At 40.9% G+C, this 19,513-nt stretch overlaps 4 protein-coding genes across 4 annotated transcripts; 2 read left to right on the forward strand and 2 right to left on the reverse strand.

Annotated features, from left to right (window-relative positions):
* Nucleotides 1–299: 299 nt before the first annotated feature.
* On the forward strand, nucleotides 300–6,368 carry cpt2 (carnitine palmitoyltransferase 2). Its single transcript, XM_084921050.1, has 5 exons — nucleotides 300–856; nucleotides 1,924–2,004; nucleotides 2,094–2,200; nucleotides 2,285–3,589; nucleotides 4,716–6,368. Exons 1-5 carry the CDS (start codon nucleotides 666–668, stop codon nucleotides 5,042–5,044), a joined length of 2,013 nt encoding a protein of 670 aa, XP_084777176.1. The 5' UTR covers nucleotides 300–665; the 3' UTR covers nucleotides 5,045–6,368.
* Nucleotides 6,369–6,421: 53 nt separating this feature from the next.
* magoh (mago homolog, exon junction complex subunit) lies at nucleotides 6,422–8,842 on the reverse strand. Its single transcript, XM_084921052.1, has 5 exons — nucleotides 8,646–8,842; nucleotides 8,259–8,317; nucleotides 7,949–8,059; nucleotides 6,719–6,801; nucleotides 6,422–6,642 (listed from the first exon to the last, which is right to left on the reverse strand). Exons 1-5 carry the CDS (start codon nucleotides 8,734–8,736, stop codon nucleotides 6,543–6,545), a joined length of 444 nt encoding a protein of 147 aa, XP_084777178.1. The 5' UTR covers nucleotides 8,737–8,842; the 3' UTR covers nucleotides 6,422–6,542.
* Nucleotides 8,843–9,532: 690 nt separating this feature from the next.
* Nucleotides 9,533–12,329, forward strand: aatf (apoptosis antagonizing transcription factor). Its single transcript, XM_084922042.1, has one exon. The coding sequence runs from the start codon at nucleotides 9,607–9,609 to the stop codon at nucleotides 11,236–11,238; it is 1,632 nt and encodes a 543-aa protein (XP_084778168.1). The 5' UTR covers nucleotides 9,533–9,606; the 3' UTR covers nucleotides 11,239–12,329.
* Nucleotides 12,330–12,879: 550 nt separating this feature from the next.
* Nucleotides 12,880–18,995, reverse strand: uck2a (uridine-cytidine kinase 2a). Its single transcript, XM_084922043.1, has 7 exons — nucleotides 18,826–18,995; nucleotides 16,941–17,100; nucleotides 16,703–16,799; nucleotides 16,043–16,185; nucleotides 15,525–15,622; nucleotides 15,366–15,414; nucleotides 12,880–14,114 (listed from the first exon to the last, which is right to left on the reverse strand). The coding sequence occupies exons 1-7, from the start codon at nucleotides 18,928–18,930 to the stop codon at nucleotides 13,978–13,980; spliced, it is 789 nt and encodes a 262-aa protein (XP_084778169.1). The 5' UTR covers nucleotides 18,931–18,995; the 3' UTR covers nucleotides 12,880–13,977.
* Nucleotides 18,996–19,513: the final 518 nt, after the last annotated feature.

Raw genomic sequence — 19,513 nt, forward strand, 5'->3', positions numbered from 1 at the left:
CTCTCATCTTGTTGACATTATCAGCGGACCAATAATAAGCTTTTTGAAATCAAAACAAATATAAAATGTAATACAAGTGTCTTTTAGATCAAAGCTTATTTAACAGGACTAATTTCATTTCAGGTTATTTTACTGCAGCATGAGCCAAGTTATAAATCTTTAAATTTGATATAACTGAATAATTGACACTGTCATGGGCCCTTATTTTAACAATATATAGGCTTTAGATATTTATTATTTACAATAAAGAAACATGTATTCACACCCTTACAAGACTATCCCGGAAATCTAGAGGCAGGACCAGAAGGAGTCACGTGACACGCTCTACTGGTTAAACTTCCTGTTGTCACTTTAGTTAATTATTTCTTTCTATTTTTTTTCCCTTCTAACGTTTTCCTTTACTTTTTAAAATTATAAAGTCGAGTTATAATACGTGACGTTTATTTTCCTTTGCTAAACCTTTCCCAAGTGTCTCTGAAACGAAGCGGTACTCTAAGGAAGTTTAACCGGTTGCTAATGTTAGCTAGTTAGCTGGCGTATCTTTCCTTCAGTGACAGGTGAAAGCTCGCTCCGTCCAGGCTTACCTTTTACCTGTTAAAACCGTTTTTCCCGTCGTGCTTTACGTTTGTAGCCTCCTGTAGGTGATCAGTTTACAAATCAACACCATGGCCGGTCTGCTTTTATTGCATTGTGTCGCCTCTCTCAAGAAGTCCGGGAGTCTAATTCATTTTAGAAGCGCTGCTCTGGGGGTTCATATGAGACACTATAGCAGCAAAAAGGCCCCCTCTTCATCATCTTCGGAGTATCTGCACCAAAGCGTCGTGCCTTCCATGCATTACCAGAAGAGTTTACCCAGGTAAGGCGTTTCGTGACGAATTTGAACACATTGCTTTTTCATTTTCTCCAAACATGTCGCACAAACTCAAAAAAATCTGTGGTTGCATGTGCACCGGAGATGTCCACAAAAGAAAACAAAAAGGTGTCCTTAAATAAAGGTGACCCATTTAGCTTTTAGATCGATGTAGGTAAAAGGGCATGCTTGCGTTAAACTCAGTGACCACTAGAGGGCAGTGACATGAATTATGGTTAATGACGCTTAAAAAGAAAAGGTATGTGAAAACAGTTCACCCCAAATTATTTTGGAAAATTCACATACAAACAACAATTTTTTCTTCAGAGCTTCCATAATTCTCTGTGGTACAGATTTAACAATCAGAGCAGTTGCCTCAAGGCGCTTAATGAGCTTTCTAACACAACACAGAAAAATCTATTTTAACACACTCAGAAAATAGATTTTGTGCAGGAAACATTATCCAGATATTTCAGTCCATAAGATGGCATCACACAGTTGCTGCACATCCATGATGCAAATCTCCCATTCCACAACATCCCAGACTGCTCGGTTAGATTGAGATCCGGTGACTGTGAAGGTCATTTGAGCAGAGTGAACATGGTGCTTTATACTCCTGGAGGCAGCCATCAGAGGATGGGTACACTGTGCCCAGAAAGAGATGGCCATGGTCAGCAGTAATACTCAGGTACGCTTTGGTGTTTAATCAATGCTCAGTTGGTACAAGATGCCCAAAGTGTGCCAAATAAACATTGCCCGCAGCATTACATGATCACCATAGCCTGAACCATTCATACAAGGCAGGATAGATCATGCTTTTGTGTTGTTTATGTCTAATTCTGATCCTACCGTCCAAATGTTACAATAGAAATCAAGACCCATCAGGCATTTTAAATGAAATAAAAATGTTGAAGAAAATGTCCCTAGTTTAAGAAAGCTGTTGAGCATTTGGTTCTTGAACATGGATCACCACATCACAGTGGGTGCTCTCTTCCGTTAAGTTGTTTTTATTATAAAACATACAAATGAATCGAATAAAACATGACTGACTTCCTTTCCCTTTTGCTGTTTAGATTGCCCATACCAAAACTGGAGGATACTATCAGGAGATATTTGTCTGCCCAGAAGCCTCTTTTGGATGATGACCAGTTCAGGTGAGTTTCCACAAGTTAAATCAAACTTTTTATTTGATTATTTAAATGCTTTAAACCTAGTTGGAGCCATTGTTGTCATGTATCTGCAGAACAACAGAGAAACTTGCTCAGGATTTCCAGAATGGTGCGGGAAAGCAGTTGCATGAGGAACTGGTTGCTCAGGATAAAAACAATAAGCACACAAGCTACATCTCAGGTAACTATGACTAGCCTAAAACTGAGCATCTAAGATGGAATAATCACTGTTAAATGAGGTTAAAGTTTTTCTTTTGTGTCACAGCTCCCTGGTTTGATATGTATCTGTCTGCACGTGACTCTGTGGTGCTCAACTTCAACCCTTTCATGTCCTTCAATCCCGACCCAAAGACTGAGTACAATGACCAGCTGTTGCGGGCGACCAACATGGTGTGTTCAGCTGTGCGCTTCATGAAAACGCTACGAGCCGGTCTGCTGGAGCCAGAGGTTTTCCATCTGAACCCAGTCAAAAGCGACACGGACAGTTTCAAGAACTTTATCCGCTGGGTCCCATCTTCACTGTCCTGGTATGGGGCCTACATGGTGAATGCATACCCTTTGGACATGTCTCAGTACTTCCGCCTCTTTAACTCAACTCGGATTCCTAAGCATGGGCGAGATGAGCTCTTTACTGATGAGAAAGGGCGACACCTTTTGGTTATGAGGAAAGGAAACATGTACGTGTTTGACATAATAGACAGGGATGGGAATTTAGTGAAGCCTGCAGAGATCCAGTCCCACTTGAAGTACATTTTGTCTGACTCGACACCGGCACCAGCCTTCCCTTTGAGTGTTCTGACCAGTGAGAACAGGGACGCGTGGGCAGGGCTCAGGGACAAGCTGATTGGTGCTGGAAACGCAGAGGATTTACGGGTCGTGGACAGCGCCCTTTTCTGTCTCTGCCTGGATGACGAGAGCATGCGGGACCATATTCACATCTCCCACAACATGCTGCACGGCAACGGCTGTAACCGCTGGTACGACAAGTCCTTCAGCCTCATTGTAACCAAAGACGGACAGGCAGCTATTAACTTTGAACATTCCTGGGGTGACGGCGTCGCTGTGCTTCGCTTCCAGAACGAGGTCTTTAAGGACACCACCGAGAAGCCACTGGTGCACCCAGGTTCGGCTGCTGCTGCTGTGGATTCGGCCTCTGCTGTGCGCAGATTGCAATTCAAGCTGAACAAGGAGCTGGAGAATGGCATCCAAAAGGCAAAGGAGAATATTGACTCGGCCGTATCAAAACTCACTATTGACGCCATGGAGTTCAAAAGAGGCGGGAAGGAACAGTTAAAGAAGAACAAGCTGAGTCCAGATGCTATAGCCCAGCTGGCTTTCCAGATGGGCTTTCTGAGGCAGTACGGACAGACTGTAGCCACGTACGAGTCGTGTAGCACTGCAGCTTTCAAGCATGGCCGCACAGAGACCATCCGACCAGCGACTGTACAAACCAAAAAGTGCTCACATGCCTTCGTTCAACAGCCTGGCAAACACAGTGTGGCGGAGCTGCAGGCCATGCTCGATGAATGCTCCAAATATCATGGGCAGCTCACCAAGGAGGCAGCTATGGGTGTGTGCAGATAAATTATGGTGATTTTTGTACACCAGTAAACGCAGTGTTTTAAACTGCAGATATCTCTGATGGTAATTATCTGTCATAGCAACAACACATCATAACAGGCCAAATCAGTAATTTATCTGAGCTAAATATTTAAACCATAAAACGCTATAACCATGTTTAAACATTTCACAGCCCTCCCAAGATGATTTAATCAGAACCAAAGGAAAAAAACACCTTTAGTTTGTGTCTTTGTCCTCCTGCACCATCAGGAGTTGAGCAATCGATCTTTGCACACAGACATTTTTTATTTTAGTGCTCTAAAAGTTCTTATCTGTACCAAATATTATGTAATCATCATGTTGCTGTGCGTTTAGGATTTGTGCACTTTTAATGCTTTAAAAAAAGTATATTTCTCAACACTAGCATCTCATTTACAGTTTAAAAAGTTGAATTTGCTGTAATATTTAATAAACAGGTTGCCAAGTAACCACCTAGTAATGGGCTAAAATGACCCATTTTTATCAGCCGAACATCATCTAAGTGACCATGTGATTAAGTACATAATTTTGCCCACACATTGAACAGTCCAAGCAATACTGTAGCATGGCCATGTAATAGTTAAAAATATAGCAGCATATGTTAAAAATGTAAATCTTTTTAACATATTCAGGGAGAAACAAACACACACTTTTTTAGATTTATTCATTTAGATTTAATGATACTTAGGTAATTGTTTTGGCCTTTATGACTTGGGCTCTCTCTCAGAGCTCAAATCGCACTTCAGTCTGACATATGCAGATACCTGATTTACAAAAACTGGGAATCTCAGTTTTAGCATTTCTCTACTAAATGTATGAGCAAATATGTTTTGATATTAGCTTATTAGACATAGAGGGGCATGGTCTGCAATATGAAATTTTAGGTTTTTTACAGTAATGCAAGCAAGGTAAAGTCATAAGTCTTCTTATTCACCATAATGTGTGACTTTATTAAAGTTGAATTATTTTCTTGAATGCACTGTTCGATATAAAAAACTGAAGTGTTACGATAATGACTGATTAGCACTTTTTATTACACACATTGCTGACCTGAGAACAGTTCCTTCACTAACTGCTCTTTTTGCATCTCTCTCCAGGTCAGGGTTTCGACCGTCACCTGTTCGCGATGCGATACCTGGCCGCCTCAAAGGGCCAAGCTCTGCCCAGTCTGTACACTGACCCAGCTTACGCCGCCATCAACCATAACATCCTCTCTACTAGCACCCTCACCAGTCCAGCTGTCAGTCTTGGCGGCTTTGCCCCTGTGGTACCTGATGGTTTTGGTGTCGGCTACGGCGTCCACGACAATTGGATCGGTTGCAACGTATCTAGTTACCCGGCTCGCAACGTCCATGAGTTCCTGCAGTGTGTCCACAAGTCTTTAGAGGACATTTTCACAGTGCTGGATGGAAAGCCACTGAGCTAAGAGTGAACAAGTGTACTTTTACATATTGATAAAGGTAAGAGTAGGAAGGAAATTCAGGGAGAATAGAAAGGATGGGGAAAACTGAAGGGCAGCTCTTTAAAAACAAAGTTTCCTCTGTCATCCCTTAGTTATATATACGTATCATAACAATTGTTCGGTGATGAATAGGACTGCTGGTGTGCGGCAGAAATCATATCAAGTTATTTTGGTAAAACTTGATATTCTAACATTTTGGTGAAAAATATCCAACTGTAATGAAAAAATATCAGCAACTTCATCTATAACACTACAAAATGAGGGCATCAAAGCAAAATCAAGTGTAGCAAAATACATTCTTATCTTTTCATATTCACTTTCAAGCCCTGAAAACAATAATACAACATATTTTATTTACCTTCATTGAAAATTTGCTCGTGTTTGACTTCCTCAGCCCACAGTCATTCCAAACTGCCATTCAGACATTTGTGCCCAACTCTTACATACATGCTGAGGTTAGTGTGCTGTGGCCTAATGTTACTGTTAGCTGTGATTTAAGTTTGTTCATCCATCCATCCTCATCAGGGGGAGGGAGCCTATACCAGCTACCATGGGGCAAGAGGCAGCGTACATACTGGACAGGTCACCAGTTTTTCGCAGGGCTAACACATAAGAACAGACAACCGTTTGCACTCACATGGGCAATTTGGAATTATCAATTAACATAACCCCACTAACTGCATATCTTTGGACTGTGGGAGGAAGCCAGAGTACCTGGAGAGAACCTACGCAAACACGTGAAGAACATGCAGAGGGGCCTTTGCATGTTCTCCAAACTCAGCACCTTCTTGCTGTGAGACAACAGTTTAAATATAATCCTGCCCCTACACAATTTGTGGTTTCTCAAGGAGGGTCTCCACATTAAACTTTTTTTCTTAAATGGAAGTGAAATACGAAGCAAATTTCCACTAATTAATTGCCATGATACACATAATGCATATATAATATAGCTATCTTACAGTGTTATGAAGTGACACAGAGGCCAATTGAGTTACTGCTTATGTTGGAATGTATGGAATCGTTACTCTGTAAAAGGCTCTTCAGAAGGGTGTAGGGAGTGGGTTGAACTTGGAGCTGACTCTAGTTGGTCATTCATGCAGTTAAACTTGTCTGCAATAGTTGCCAGTCAGGATGCAGAGGATGTGCCTTTTTGAATGATGTGAAGCTCAGCCAGAGCATTTACAAATCACCACTGTAATACACTGAACTGTCATTAGTGTTAGATTACAGCCATTTGTTGTGCTTGAATGTATTTTGAAATTAAAAGTTAATTACCTCTGCTCTTTTATTTGCCCTTGTGATTCTTCACAGACAGCTGATCATTTAAGACGACAACACATATTCTTTAACCAAATCACTCTTTATTTAAAATAAAAAATAGTTCCACCAAAAGCAAATGTACAAATGCGGTAGTACAACAGAAACATCAGCTAAAGTAATTAAAATGAGCAAAATCCAGATTTTAGATGGGCTTGATCTTGAAGTGTAGGCCAATCAGACTGAAAACGAGACATTTCAGATCTTGCACCAGGTAGTAGAACACACGAAGGCCCTCAGGGTCCCTGAAAACACATGTGCTTACATCAGTAACAAATACAATTTACTTTCCACTTCCCAACTCCTGGATATATCACTTACTTTGACTGATTGACGTCAATCAAGGAGCCAATTTTGGAAGTTGTGAATGAAATGTGCTCGTCCCCGATGACAATTTCGAGTTCCTGTGAAAGATGAGACAAAAAACAGGCCTCAGAAAATTATCTTGGGAGAAAATCATCACTGCAGAGTTGATGAAGGTGAAAATTTAGGCCACTTTCTTTCATAAGTACAAAAGTTCAGGTCATTTTCACAGTGCTCTCAACTTTATTCTTCTTTCTCCACTATGATCTTATTGGTCACAGAAAAATCCATTTGGTTGACCTTCTGTCCGCACAGGTTTGAATTAAAGGATGAACTGCAGTTGACTGCTCACTTTTAAGGAAAGTAGCCAAAGACCTTATCAAACTGGGACATTTCTTCCATCTTCCGTCTTATTAACTGCATGCTCAATTTGCAAAGGGTTAGAAAAACTAAAACTAAGAGTATGAATATATTAGAAAATGATTCTTTCATAGAAGGAAATCACACTCAGAAGATAAGCCTTTCAAACAATAACTTGTTTTAAGCAGCCATTTATCCCATATGATGATATGACCCTTGAGCAATCACTCCAGGTATGTATTAGAAAACCGAACAAAGATCTAGAGTATGAATGACTGGCTAAATGTTTATCAGTTTTGCTATTGGAACTATAACATATTCCAGGATATTGAAGTTAAAAAACTGCCAAATTTATTCACACCACTATTTAGGGCTTGTAAATCATAAAATATTCAGATTGTGAAAGTATAACTTTGCATGGAGATATTAAACAGAGTGCAATTACAGTATCAGCAAAATCCAACTGATACTGTAGGGTCATCAAGTCTTTTTTAAAATCTTCCACAGATGGAAACGATTAAGCCTCAGTATAACCATGAGGTCTAAGCATACCCAACCCAAACCAGGAAGAAAATGGAATAAAAGAACAGAAACAGTCCACTTCTCAGCAGTTTTCACTACTGGATAAACTTAGTGTGGTTTGGGTGAGGGAGCTGCCTGGATACAGCATGCAAAAGGCAGGATTGAGGATCACCACTCTCAGCGAAGGTACCAGAATATTTTCACAACAGCACACAGACTGTACTTGCAATGTGGAATAGTTAAAGACCGCCTTGGACAGTTGCCTATTGCAATGTACCTCGAAAACGTTAAATCTGCATGGCATGAATGAAAATAGCTGAAACTGTAATAACTGGGAGGACACGGGGTAATAAAGAGGTCACAAACCTGTCTGCCAACTCTATCAGGAGGCGGCCACAGAGCATCATCTTCCTTGGTGATTTCACTGTCGTCAATGATCCTCTTCAGCTCCTCCATCACACTTTTGTGAACATATGCCTGGTTGGCACACCGGAAAACGCATAAGTCAGATTTAAATTTGTACATTTCGAGAAACGGCATTAATTTATAACCACATGCATGTCGTTTGAGCATGATGACCGAAACTACTTCTCGAAAAATAACCAAACAACCAGCTCTTACTTTACAGATATCTCACCACCCCTTACACATACATTTAAAATCAATCATACGTTACCTCTTTCCTGATCATTACGTCATTCTTGTAGTTACTGTTGTTTGCATATCTCAGTTTACCTGCGGGGGAAAAAAGATTAACTTTAACGTGGGAAACTGTGTATCGTTTCGAACAAAACGCCCGAGTTTGTTATCAATCGCTACAGGCCGCATGGCGCGTACGCACTCACAGGATAAACTCAAAACATTACTGCTTATATTCTAAACCACACGCTATGGTAATAATTACATTATTTATATATAAACAAAGTTAGTAATTAGCATTACTCCTGCAGCTAAATCCAAACGGAGAATTTGGCTCTTTGACTCCGCTGCGGCCTAGCTAAACCGGTTAGCTTCGAACCACGGACAGCTAACGCGTCTGTATTACCGCTCAAATTACACTTACCGTCAGGCCTGAACTCAAATTCTAGAAACTCGTGTCCAAACTTCCCCTTGTGCCCGACATAATATCTCAAATAAAAGTCGCTCGTTGACATCTTTATTCTACAGAAAGCGTTTTCTGCGCAAGTCTGACGAACAAAACTGAGCTAGCAAGAGCAGCCCAGAGCCTCGCCAACCGTATACGCATGCGCAGAGGATTGCAGATGAGGGGCTTTTTTGACCAAAGTTTTGTCTTAAAGGTCATATTCCCGCGATAATTCAGTCATTTTTTTTACTTTAAGAATTTAGACTTAGGGTTTCTTTTTTTTAAGTTTGTGTCAGTTTGTTAAGTTAACTAGCAACTTTTTTTTCTTTTATGCCTTTAAAATATTAATTATTTGCACATCGATTTATTTTTAGTTTGATGCATCTTTGATTGTTTGTTAGTTCAGAAGTATAAAATAAATTTTATTTTTTATTCATTTAGTCACCTGTTTTTGGAATAAAACTCAGTTAATAAATACAATTTCTGGCTTCCTCTTGGGGTATGTATAAATCTATGACAACACCCAAGAATGTGCTTTTTAAGACGCCAAACCATAATCCTCAACAACTTCTACAGATGTACAGTATGGAACAATTCATTACTGAAGCACGAAATTGTTTATTAGACTCTTCTGGTCCTCTGTAAATCTTCTAAATGGCTTTGTTACATTACAAAAGAAAAGGAAACAGTTGAATAACTATATCAGTAATTAATTGTTCATTATTTCCAGTTTTGTTCATTTGTTTGCTTGATTTTACTTAAGCCATCAATTCTTGTTTGGTGTTTCTGCATTCATTTATCATCAGGTTCTTCCTGAAAGAACTCACGCAGGGCTGAACTTATTCTGCGTCTTTATACGTTGTCGCATTTTTCTAACGTCATCAAACCGCTGTGGCTCACAGGAAGAGTCTGCACGTGTGGTGGTTGTAAACTTTGAGCCATGGCAGGCGCGTTTTCACAGGAGCTTGAGGATCTGTTGAATCCTTTGCCAAAATTCGTGGATCCGGAGGATGATGATGACGAGGCAACCAAAGCCAGAGTGGTGGACCGGTTCAATGAAGACGACAATGAGGATGAAGATGCGGCCGGCCTCAGCGCTCTGCGGAAGCGCAACACCTCCCTGCTTTCGGACACAGATAGACGGTATGTGGGAAAGCCAGTGTCCCGAAAGCAGCTGCTTAGGGAGAGTGAGGAGGATGAACATGATGTTGAGGATGAGGAAGAAGGCGACGAAGATGATTCAGTAGGGGATGAAGAGGCAGATGACGATGAAAATGCTTCAGAGGAAGACGACGATGATGATGATGAGGAAGAGTTGTTGATGGGCAGTGATTCGGAACTCGATGTTAAACTAGCTTCAAAGAAGAAAGCAACTGACATCACCTTTCCTCAGAAAGTAGACTTCCACAAACTGACAGAAGGTATGGATGACCTGGGAATGAGCGAGGATGATGATGAAAGCCGTGAGGAGTCTGAAGGCAGTGAAGAAGAGGAAGGCTCTGATGATGATGAGATGGAAAGCGAGCAAGAGGATGATGATGATGGAGTGGTGCGCACGTTTTCTCAGGACAAAGTAGATGAGGAGGTGGAGAAAGGAAAGGTGGTAAAGAACCAGCTGGCCCTGTGGGACCAGCTGCTCGAGGGCCGGATAAAAATCCAGAAAGCTTTGGTGACTGCCAACCAGCTTCCTCAGCCACAGACTTTCCCAGAGTTCAAGAGGAGAGGTGGGGGGGAGTTCACAGCGGCGTTGAAGTACACTCACAAGGCTCTGAAGGCTCTTCAGAGGTCCCTGCTGGAGTTGCACGACCAACTTCTGCACCAGAACGCTGACACGAGATCCATTGACACGGGGGAAGACGAGGAGATAACCAGCGACGATGAAAAGGAGGGATCAGCGCAGCAGGCCAGAGCGCCCAAACGAAAACTGGAGATGGCAGAGTACCCGGACTTCATGGCCAAACGGTTTGCAGCTTTCCAGCCTTACTGCAATGCCACGCTGCAGAAGTGGCACGACAAAACAAGGCTGACGATGGGCAAGAGCACCAAAGGGTTTGGGGCGTTTGAGAGGAACATTCTCACCCAGGTGGAGCAGGTGCTGATGGACAAGGACAGGCTGTTGAAGCGGACCCAGACCCAGCGCTCAGAGTACCGGGTCCTGGGGAAGGTGGAAGCCCCTGCTCTCACATCTGAGAACATCCCCATGGAGGGAGGCGAGGTGTCGGAGCAACAGCTGAAGTCCAACACGCATCTGAAAGATCTCGATGAGGACTTATTTGATGACGACGATTTCTACCACCAGTTGCTGAGGGAGCTGATCGAGCGTAAGACGAGCGCAGCGGACCCCAACGATCAGGTGGCTATGGGCCGGCAGTGGCTGGCCATCCAGAAGCTGCGCAGCAAAATCAAGAAGAAAGTAGACACTAAAGCCAGCAAGGGGCGCAAAGTCCGGTTCCACATCCACAGCAAACTGGTCAATTTCATGGCGCCGATTGACCACAGCTTGATGAGCGACGAGGCCCGCAGCGAACTCTACCGAAGCCTGTTTGGTCAGAACACTTCTATGAGGGAGTGACATTAACATGCTGAGATTCCCAGGACTGAATAGCCACTCTCCTTTAACAGGAACTCTTCAGACTGTCTGACATACTAAACTCAAAAGAACGTGCAGTTCTTTAGAAACGTCTTTCATACCAAAGTGCTTCTTTATTTAATCACAAGAGTGCTACTTTAAAAATTCACACTGTTTTTCCATCACATGTGAATGAAGTAAAGTGATTACTTGAACTCATTGTATGACTTTAAGTAAAGAACTGTGGCCAGTCCCATGCAGCCAGTTCATGGAATGTTCCTGCTCCAGTTTTGTTTGTGTCTTTTGTTCTTTGCTTTTCCAGCATAAAAAATCCAGAAAACCTGCTTAGTGCATACTGTTGATTTGGGGCACAGCCGGGAATATGTGAAACATTACATATGTTGCAGGGCTACATTAGCCTGGACTGAGATCATAAAGAAAATGAATTTTCATGTTTAACTATTAGGTAATAGTAAAATTAATTTTAGATACGTTATTACAAATACACATTTAAACCCTGACAGGAACGTTTTCTCAATTGTTTGAATACATGGCAGCATTCAAAGCAGATATTGTGATTTGACAACAACAACTTTGAGTCCTGTGATACACTGGACACCTCTCCATGTACCCCACGCTCTGCCCTATTACAGCCCTGATGAACTTCTGCCTTCCCATGATGCTAAGTTGGATATGAAGTTAAGAAAAATGCACCAGTTTAACATCTATGGTTTACACTAACAGAAAAAGAAAGATGTTTTCTGTTAACTCACTGTTTTTAACCGTTTTCACATGGAAGTTATCACCGCTACAGGATGAGCCTGGTGTCAAAATGCAGGTAAAAATGATGAGTTGTTTTAACCAGTTAACCCTTTAAAGTTTACCAAAATAATCCTTTTCAGTTTTGGTCCAGTGAATCAGAAAACAAATTTTAAGTATTGAAACTACGATGTATAACATGATATTGATGCTCTTGGTTGTAGGAAAAAGGATTGTGATTTGAGCCTTAGCTTAAATGTGTCTATCAGCCCTTAAAGTGCTGTGTTTATAAATGAGGGTTTTTATTTGCAAATAAAATACATTTGTGATTTAAATTCAGATGTGTCGTTTGTTTTTAAGCTGAATCTTGTGAGAACTCAAACAGAGTTGTTTTATTGTTTTTATTTTATTGTCTACCTGCAGAAGTCTCAGTACATTTTTCACCAATTACAGCATCGGAAATTGTTAAACAAACGCAATCTACATGAATGTCTGCTGACGTACACACAGCATGCCTCACTCAATTCAAGCCTGCATATACCTACCACAACCACATCTGATTTAATGTGCAATGCTTCCAGTTGTCTGTTAAGCAGATTATGAATGGCTAATGTATTGTAGACAAAGCAGTAACAAGGCTTTGATGTCACTGCAGGTCTGTGCTTGCTAAAGTGTGCCTGTGTCATGCGTTTTTATAGTAATGTTTGGCATTTTCTCCTTTGGGAGACAATCTTACACAAGTCACACAAGGCAATTTCAATATCGAGCTTCAAAACAGTGCTGAGTCAGAATGGCATCCGCTCAGTGCCGGTAGGTGCTGCTGGTGTAGGAGTTCCCTTTAGCATTATTATTTCGCTCATGATTAACAACACTTTAACGCTGGGCTGATCTGACACAAGCGAACATCATTTTATTGTAACACCTCTTCCATTTGGAGCATATGCTCGTGCCCCAGAGCACACCCACTGTTAATGCTGGCTGCACACCATTCAGTATGGAGTCAACCTACAAGACTCAGCTGTGAGGAAAACAATCCATTTAAGGTTCACATTTTACTTGCAAAGAAACTTTTAAGGGCTCTTTGGGGCATTTTATCACAACGCAGACACAAAATGCCACTCCATATCTTTGCTGCCTCTACAGCACTAAGCAGCGTGTGGCACTTCTCTCTCAATTTGTGACATCAAGAATAACACAACACAGAACGGTCTTCATTAAAGAAGCTTTTTAAGGTGAAAATAACAGTACCTGAGCAGTCAAACATACAGAAAAGAAACATCATCATATTAAATCAATCTCCTTTTAGAGTTCAGTCCATCTTCTTTTAATGAAAACATCTTAACATGCATCTGACCGTTACAAGGAAAAATTATACTTTGTGGTAATTTCTTAAAATGATAAATTTTCCTGATTTCTTAATATTAAATGGGTAACAGCAAAATTAAACTCCATATTTAGTCCACAAAGACCATCTTTGGCGGTGATGTAGTACATCGGGTGTTTGAGGCATAAATTGGTTGTTTCAGCTGAGCTTTTTGTTTAATTATTTTTAAACAGATCTTGAAAAAGAAAAATGTTAGTTTGCACTGATACAGGGAATCAGCAGCATGTCACTTCACTTCATTTATTGGATTGTTAAAGGCTGTCGAGTGCGTGAATCTTTTTGCAGACAGTTTCTCCAGCTCAGTGCTGGATTAAAGGCAAGCAGCAGTTTGAAATGAAATTAAAAGTGAGTGCCTTTTTTCACTCCTCCCTCGTTCAGTGTCATCCAGTACACAAGTTAAAGAGAAAATTTTAACTGAATACCTCTGCTGCGAACCAGCTCCACAAAGCCTCCTTTCATTTGAATAAGTCTAAGCAGAATCGCACCAAAAGGAGGCTTTTTGAATTCCCGGAAGTTATGCTGCCTTGTTGCAGTAGCCGTGACGAAGAGCAGCACACTCAGGCAAACCATTCTCCTCTTCCCTGAAGGAGTGATGAGCTTCAGTGGGGCCGACTGCTCGACTCTATGTTCGGCTGCTTCTTCTCCGTCCCATAACCGCTGAACCACCCGTTCAGCCGTTTGGTCAAACCGCCGTTCAGAATGTCCTGGATGTGCTGAACGATGAGATTTATTGCAACTGCGTTGAAAGACAGATGTTTCATGGTTACAGATGGTCTCAGTTTGTAACTGTTTTGCTGAGAGATACAAACTCATCATCCAAAAAAAGTTAATACCCCCAAAACTTACAGCTCATCTTTAATCATCAAAGGTCTAAGCTATTTTACAGAATAAAACGGCACAAAATAATGAAAAAAAATATATATATATATAATTGTCTCTTTGTTTACCATAGCTACACTATTTCGCTTCTATGGCAGATATTATAAATTGTATATTTAAAAAAAATATTAAATGAATTGTACAGCCCATATTATATAGAAATCTCGGTCTGTTACTTCTTACAAAAATACATTTTTATTTTTTTTGTGACACTTGTAAGAATACATTTTAAAACTTAAGGTATGTTTGGGTTAATTACACTCACTGGCCACTTTATTAAGCACACCTGTCCAGTTGCTCGTTAACACAAATATCTACTTAGGTAATCACACAACAGCAACAACACATTTAGACATGGAGACAAGGCAACATGCTGAAATATAACCAGGGGTCAGAATGGGGAAGAAAGGTGATTTATGTGACCGAGTGTGGAGTGGTTGTTCATCCCAGACAGGCTGGTCCGAGTATTTCAGAAATTGCTGATCTACTGGGATTTTCCTAAGCAGCCATCTCTACGGTTTACAGAAAAAGGCGAAAATACTGATGGCACTGAGTGCCACGCGTGTGAGCAGGAAACTGAGGATACACCAAGCACAGGGCCACCAAAAATTGGACAATAGACGGAAAAACGCTGCCTGGAATAAAGTCACCACAGTAAGCCTGTTGTTCCATTCTTTGTACGTCAATGCTTCTGTTCCAAGTCAGACCTAAACAAATATTTCAAATATTATGTGTAGAAAATTAGACTACTGATCAATTTTAAAAAAGCCACAGCGGCACATATACATATAAAACCTGACCAAGAAGCAATCAAGGGGAAATGGTCGGAGCAGGTGTGTCATGACAAAATCTTCAGAGAGCAGTGCCGTTTTCTTTTACAGCTTTCCTAAAACTAGACAAAGCTGTTTTGTCCTCACCTTGCTTCCTGAGTATGAAGACCACAATTCCCAGCAAGGAGATAAACACAGCTGCGTCCTTGCTGATAAACACTGTTGAGTCTCCAAAATTTGCTTCCACTAGATTTGTTTTTCTAAATAATCTGTAATGTAGTCTTTATGATGCACTTCCCAGGCAGACCCACCCCCAGAACAACCAAAAAACTACTTACCAATGTTGTCAACTCCTCTCGGTATTATCACATCAGCATATTTCTTTGTCTAAACAAAGTCGGAAAAAAAAGAAAAGAAAAGAAAAAAGAGCAAACATTTTATCTTTGACTCCATGTTCAGGGACAATGTGCAAATGTGCTAACAGAATATGGACTCACCGGCAGACAAAACTCTTCAAAAGCAGGCTTGACAAAGGTGATGTATTGGGCTAGAACGCTTTCCAAATCCCGACCACGTTCACTGATGTCACGGAGCACTGAAGGAAAACGAGACAAGGGAGAAAACGTTTAAATTGCATAAAGTATTTTAACACTTTTGTATAATTTCTTCCTTTTTTCTATTAAAAAAAGTGAAAAAAAAGAAAAGATAATGAGTTAATTACTGAGTTGATCTACTGGTAGGCAGTTTAGCTACCTATAAGCAGACCCACTTTGTTTTCCCAGCTTCTAGTTTGGAGGTTAAGCCAAGAACCTGCTGTATGGTAGCAATTTTAACAGGAAAACAGAAAAGCTTGTTTCCTAAGATGCCAAACTAGCTTTAATTTTCAAGAGCCCTTCTTTGCAGCCCCCCTGCTCCACAGGACCTCATTTTAAAAACAACTAATTCAATGAACCGTTACATTCATCCCCCCGCCCCGTGCTTATAAACATAACAGATTTGTCTCGCCATGCGTCACCTCTCCGTGACAGACGAGTGTCTGCATCCGTATCCACGAACAGCTTCATGTGGAAAAAGTCTCGAATCTCCTGAGAGTAGAACATCAAGATGCCCTCAAACAGCACCACATCAGCAGGGTACAATGTCATGGTCTCTTCTTTCCTGAAATATATTAAAACAGAAAGAAGGTTAAACAGCATCCACTGCAGTGAAAAATGATAAGAATGGTGATTAGAGAGATTAAAAAGCTTGCGAGTTATTCTGAAAAAAGGTCTTGAATTCTATTAAAGGTGCAGCACCCCGAGAATGTACTGAACCAAGAAATTATGTCTTGTTGCAAATGAATTTTTTTTCTTTATTTTAATTAACTTTAACAAAAATGAAATCTCAAATTTAACACAATAAAAAAACTATAAATAAATAATTAACTTTTCATGTACTGTTTCACATTTGAACACTTTTACTACAAAGCGCACTCAGATTTTCCCACCTTCCAGGCAGTTATGGGCTTCCATTCATTTCACTATGATATGAAAATCAATTTGCCCACCACAGTAGACATAATGCATGTCTTATGTATTACGATGCTTCCATTGATGCTGCATCAGAGATCTCTTTGTGTAAGGTGAAACCTGCTGAAACCCCCTTTAATGTTGTGCCTGTATGAACAGTTAGTCACCTGGAATGGGAAACAAAGTCATAAACAGGAATGTGGACCGTTTTCCCCTCCTTGATGTCCCACAGGGTCGCGATTATGAGGTCATTGTCAAATGCATCTATAGAGAAGGAAAGAGCACAAAGTAGTTAAAACCAAAAGTCACATTTGGCATGAATGAACATGAATGCTTACGTTTCAATGCTCGAGCCCCCTCTGGCCCAGTGACGCAGCATGACTCACAAATGCAGAGGCGATGTACCTGGGTGGTCAAAGTTGAACTGGCCCTTGAGCGCCTTAGCCTTCTGTTCCGGGGTCAGGGCCCTGTAGAAGCAGTCCTGGCTGAGGATGGCCACTTGCCGCTGGTGGTGGTCGATCTCGTTCTGGCCCAGCAGCTCCATGATCTTACTGCACACCGACGACTGAACACAAACAAAGAATCAGAAACAAGTGATCCTCGTTACACGATTTAACACGGCCTGATATTTTTGCACTGAAACCAACATTTACTTACACTTTACGTCCTAATCATGTAAAAACACAGCATAGTCCATTACTGGAAATCATTGACGCCATTTCAGATACACACTCATAACAAATAACTGCAGTTTACTCCCTGTTCAGATAACATGTCTGGGAGAACAGGTGGTTCTGTGAGCAGTTACTCCTGTGGGAAAATAGAGGCATAACACCAGGAAGTTGAAGCCACAAACAACTGCCTGTTTAACCACAACCACCTTCACCTAAGAAGTCAGCATACCGTCACCCATATGAATAATGTCAAGAGATATGCCAGTCTTGGATTAATGGAAATACAAGGCTAAATTAGTTAGCCAAACAAATCCCAACTAATTAAATGTAGGTCAAAAACTATGCTTGTATGATGAAAATGCAAAACATGTTGCTAATACAGAGAAGTGCTCCAAAACAGGGCCTCATAGCGCCAATCTTCAAATACATGTTGAAGATTAAATAAAAAGAACAAATGTACTTTATTTTATTTGAATGCAATTTTCCCAACTTCAGAAGCTTGTTTTATGTTCTTATATGATGGTTTTTGTGCTCCCGTGAATTACCTTTTATATCCTGAATAACTGTTAAAACTTTTACGTATCATTTCAGGTTATTTCATGGATCTGCGCCTCGTTTCTTGTTAGATGTATTGATTTATGTAAACTTGAGCCAATCAAAATATGGGACATTTTCTCAGATTTAGTATAAAAATGCTGTGCAATCCTGTCATAAACTGGAGCCCTGGTTCACCCTAGAGATTGTGTTTATTGTGATTATCCACTTTGCAACAAAATGTGACCATAGTGCAGCATATTCTGATCATCCAAGACAGAATACTGGAAACTACTGGGAACCTATAACATGCTGCACAATACAGAATGCCATAGCACATATTTAGTCTGTCGTGGCACCAAAGGCGTCTACATTGTCAGTGTCAAGCAGGTCAGTGAAATGAGATAAAGTTAACATCAAGCGACTTTGAAACAGCGGATACATTGTGTGAAATCAGAAAATCCTTTAGAAAGCGCAATAAAAAGAATAACATCAAAGCTGCCGCCTCCAATAGTGATAATCATGCATCCATCTGCTGCAGACAGCACAGTGCGTTAACAGTCAGTTTTTTCAGCTTTCTTTGTCTGCAAATGCATTTTACACTCCTCGCAGCCAGCGCACCCTGCGCAGCTGATGCTAATTATGACAAACCTCACTCCTCCTTTTCCTCTTTTCCATGATCTTCGCCACTCTTTACATCCCCTCTGATTAAAAAAAGCATGAAAAACAAAATAAGGGAGTCCTTCGCGGAAGTTTGAAATCTGAACATCAATCTGGTTTCAATGGGGGGAAAATGACAGTAGTGTTGACAGTGCACGTTTTCTGATTTGACATGCAGTACTGCGGCCTGCGTAACTTTCACTACTGATCAACACAACAACCAGGCCGAGTGACTAAGTAATGATTTTAAACTAAACTTCTTTTTTCCGAGAAAGAATACGTTTCATTTCTTAGTCCTGCCCTCTTCATCCCAAACGCATAATCTAACACAACAGATATTTAAAAAAAAAAAATCAGACGCCTCCAAGAAATAATCCAAAGGAAAAAAAGAAGAAGAAAGGGTTTATAATATAAAAGCCAACCTTCCCGCTGGCTGTCCCTCCGGCCACACCGATGAGGAATGGCTGCCGAATATTTGAGTCATTTTCGGCTTGGTCACCTGGCTTTGTCTCGCTGTCTCCTGCCATGTTTCATCTGCAGCGCGCACCGTACCTCTACGCCGGGGGAGTGCGCGCTCCTCCCATTTGATGATGGTGTAGGCGACGGTGAAGTTGGTGGTGATGATGACGTTCAAGGGCAACAAATCGAAGATGAGGATGCTGATGATGAAATCGCTGACAGGTAGTAGCGGGTTCCTTTTTTTCTCTTTTCTTTTATAAATTTTACTTGTGCAGCAATTTAACATTATTAAAAACACTGACTGTTTTTCTTTAAGTTAAACAGATGTCAGTAAGCTGACTAGTACTCTAAGCCTTGAACACGTGGATTAATCAGCACAAAAAAAAATGATGAAACATAAACTGTTTAAAGTGCAGCGTGGTGTATGGTGGTTAGTTCTCTTGTCTCACAGCAAGAAGTTCCTGTGTTTTCCTTCAAACGATCCATCTTCTTCCCATGAAGAAGCATCCTTCCACACTTTAAAATAGGGATGGCAGACACAAGGCCCTGGGGCCAGAATTGGCCTAGCAAAGACTCAAATCTGGCCCACTGGATGGATGTCTTTAGAAAATGTGAAGGAAGTAATTAATTTTTGGACATTTAAATGAATGC

Source organism: Perissodus microlepis, chromosome 23 (genome assembly GCF_051167445.1).
Source record: "Perissodus microlepis isolate ML-2025 ecotype Zambia chromosome 23, ASM5116744v1, whole genome shotgun sequence".
Classification (NCBI taxonomy): domain Eukaryota; kingdom Metazoa; phylum Chordata; class Actinopteri; order Cichliformes; family Cichlidae; genus Perissodus; species Perissodus microlepis.

Excerpts from the sequence above, each read along its gene's own strand:
- aatf (XM_084922042.1), top strand. The coding sequence starts at position 9,607 with ATGGCAGGCGCGTTTTCACAGGAGCTTGAGGATCTGTTGAATCCTTTG.
- magoh (XM_084921052.1), bottom strand. The coding sequence starts at position 8,736 with ATGTCAACGAGCGACTTTTATTTGAGATATTATGTCGGGCACAAGGGG. Across the intron at positions 8,318-8,645 it reads ATTTGAGTTCAGGCCTGACG|GTAAACTGAGATATGCAAAC; the intron begins GTAAGTGTAATT and ends TTTCCCCCGCAG. Across the intron at positions 6,802-7,948 it reads CTGATAGAGTTGGCAGACAG|GAACTCGAAATTGTCATCGG; the intron begins GTTTGTGACCTC and ends CATCTTTCACAG.
- uck2a (XM_084922043.1), bottom strand. The coding sequence starts at position 18,930 with ATGGCAGGAGACAGCGAGACAAAGCCAGGTGACCAAGCCGAAAATGAC. Across the intron at positions 17,101-18,825 it reads GAGGGACAGCCAGCGGGAAG|TCGTCGGTGTGCAGTAAGAT; the intron begins GTTGGCTTTTAT and ends GTTTGTGTTCAG. Across the intron at positions 16,800-16,940 it reads GTTCAACTTTGACCACCCAG|ATGCATTTGACAATGACCTC; the intron begins GTACATCGCCTC and ends CCTTCTCTATAG.
- cpt2 (XM_084921050.1), top strand. The coding sequence starts at position 666 with ATGGCCGGTCTGCTTTTATTGCATTGTGTCGCCTCTCTCAAGAAGTCC. Across the intron at positions 857-1,923 it reads TACCAGAAGAGTTTACCCAG|ATTGCCCATACCAAAACTGG; the intron begins GTAAGGCGTTTC and ends TTTGCTGTTTAG. Across the intron at positions 3,590-4,715 it reads CACCAAGGAGGCAGCTATGG|GTCAGGGTTTCGACCGTCAC; the intron begins GTGTGTGCAGAT and ends ATCTCTCTCCAG.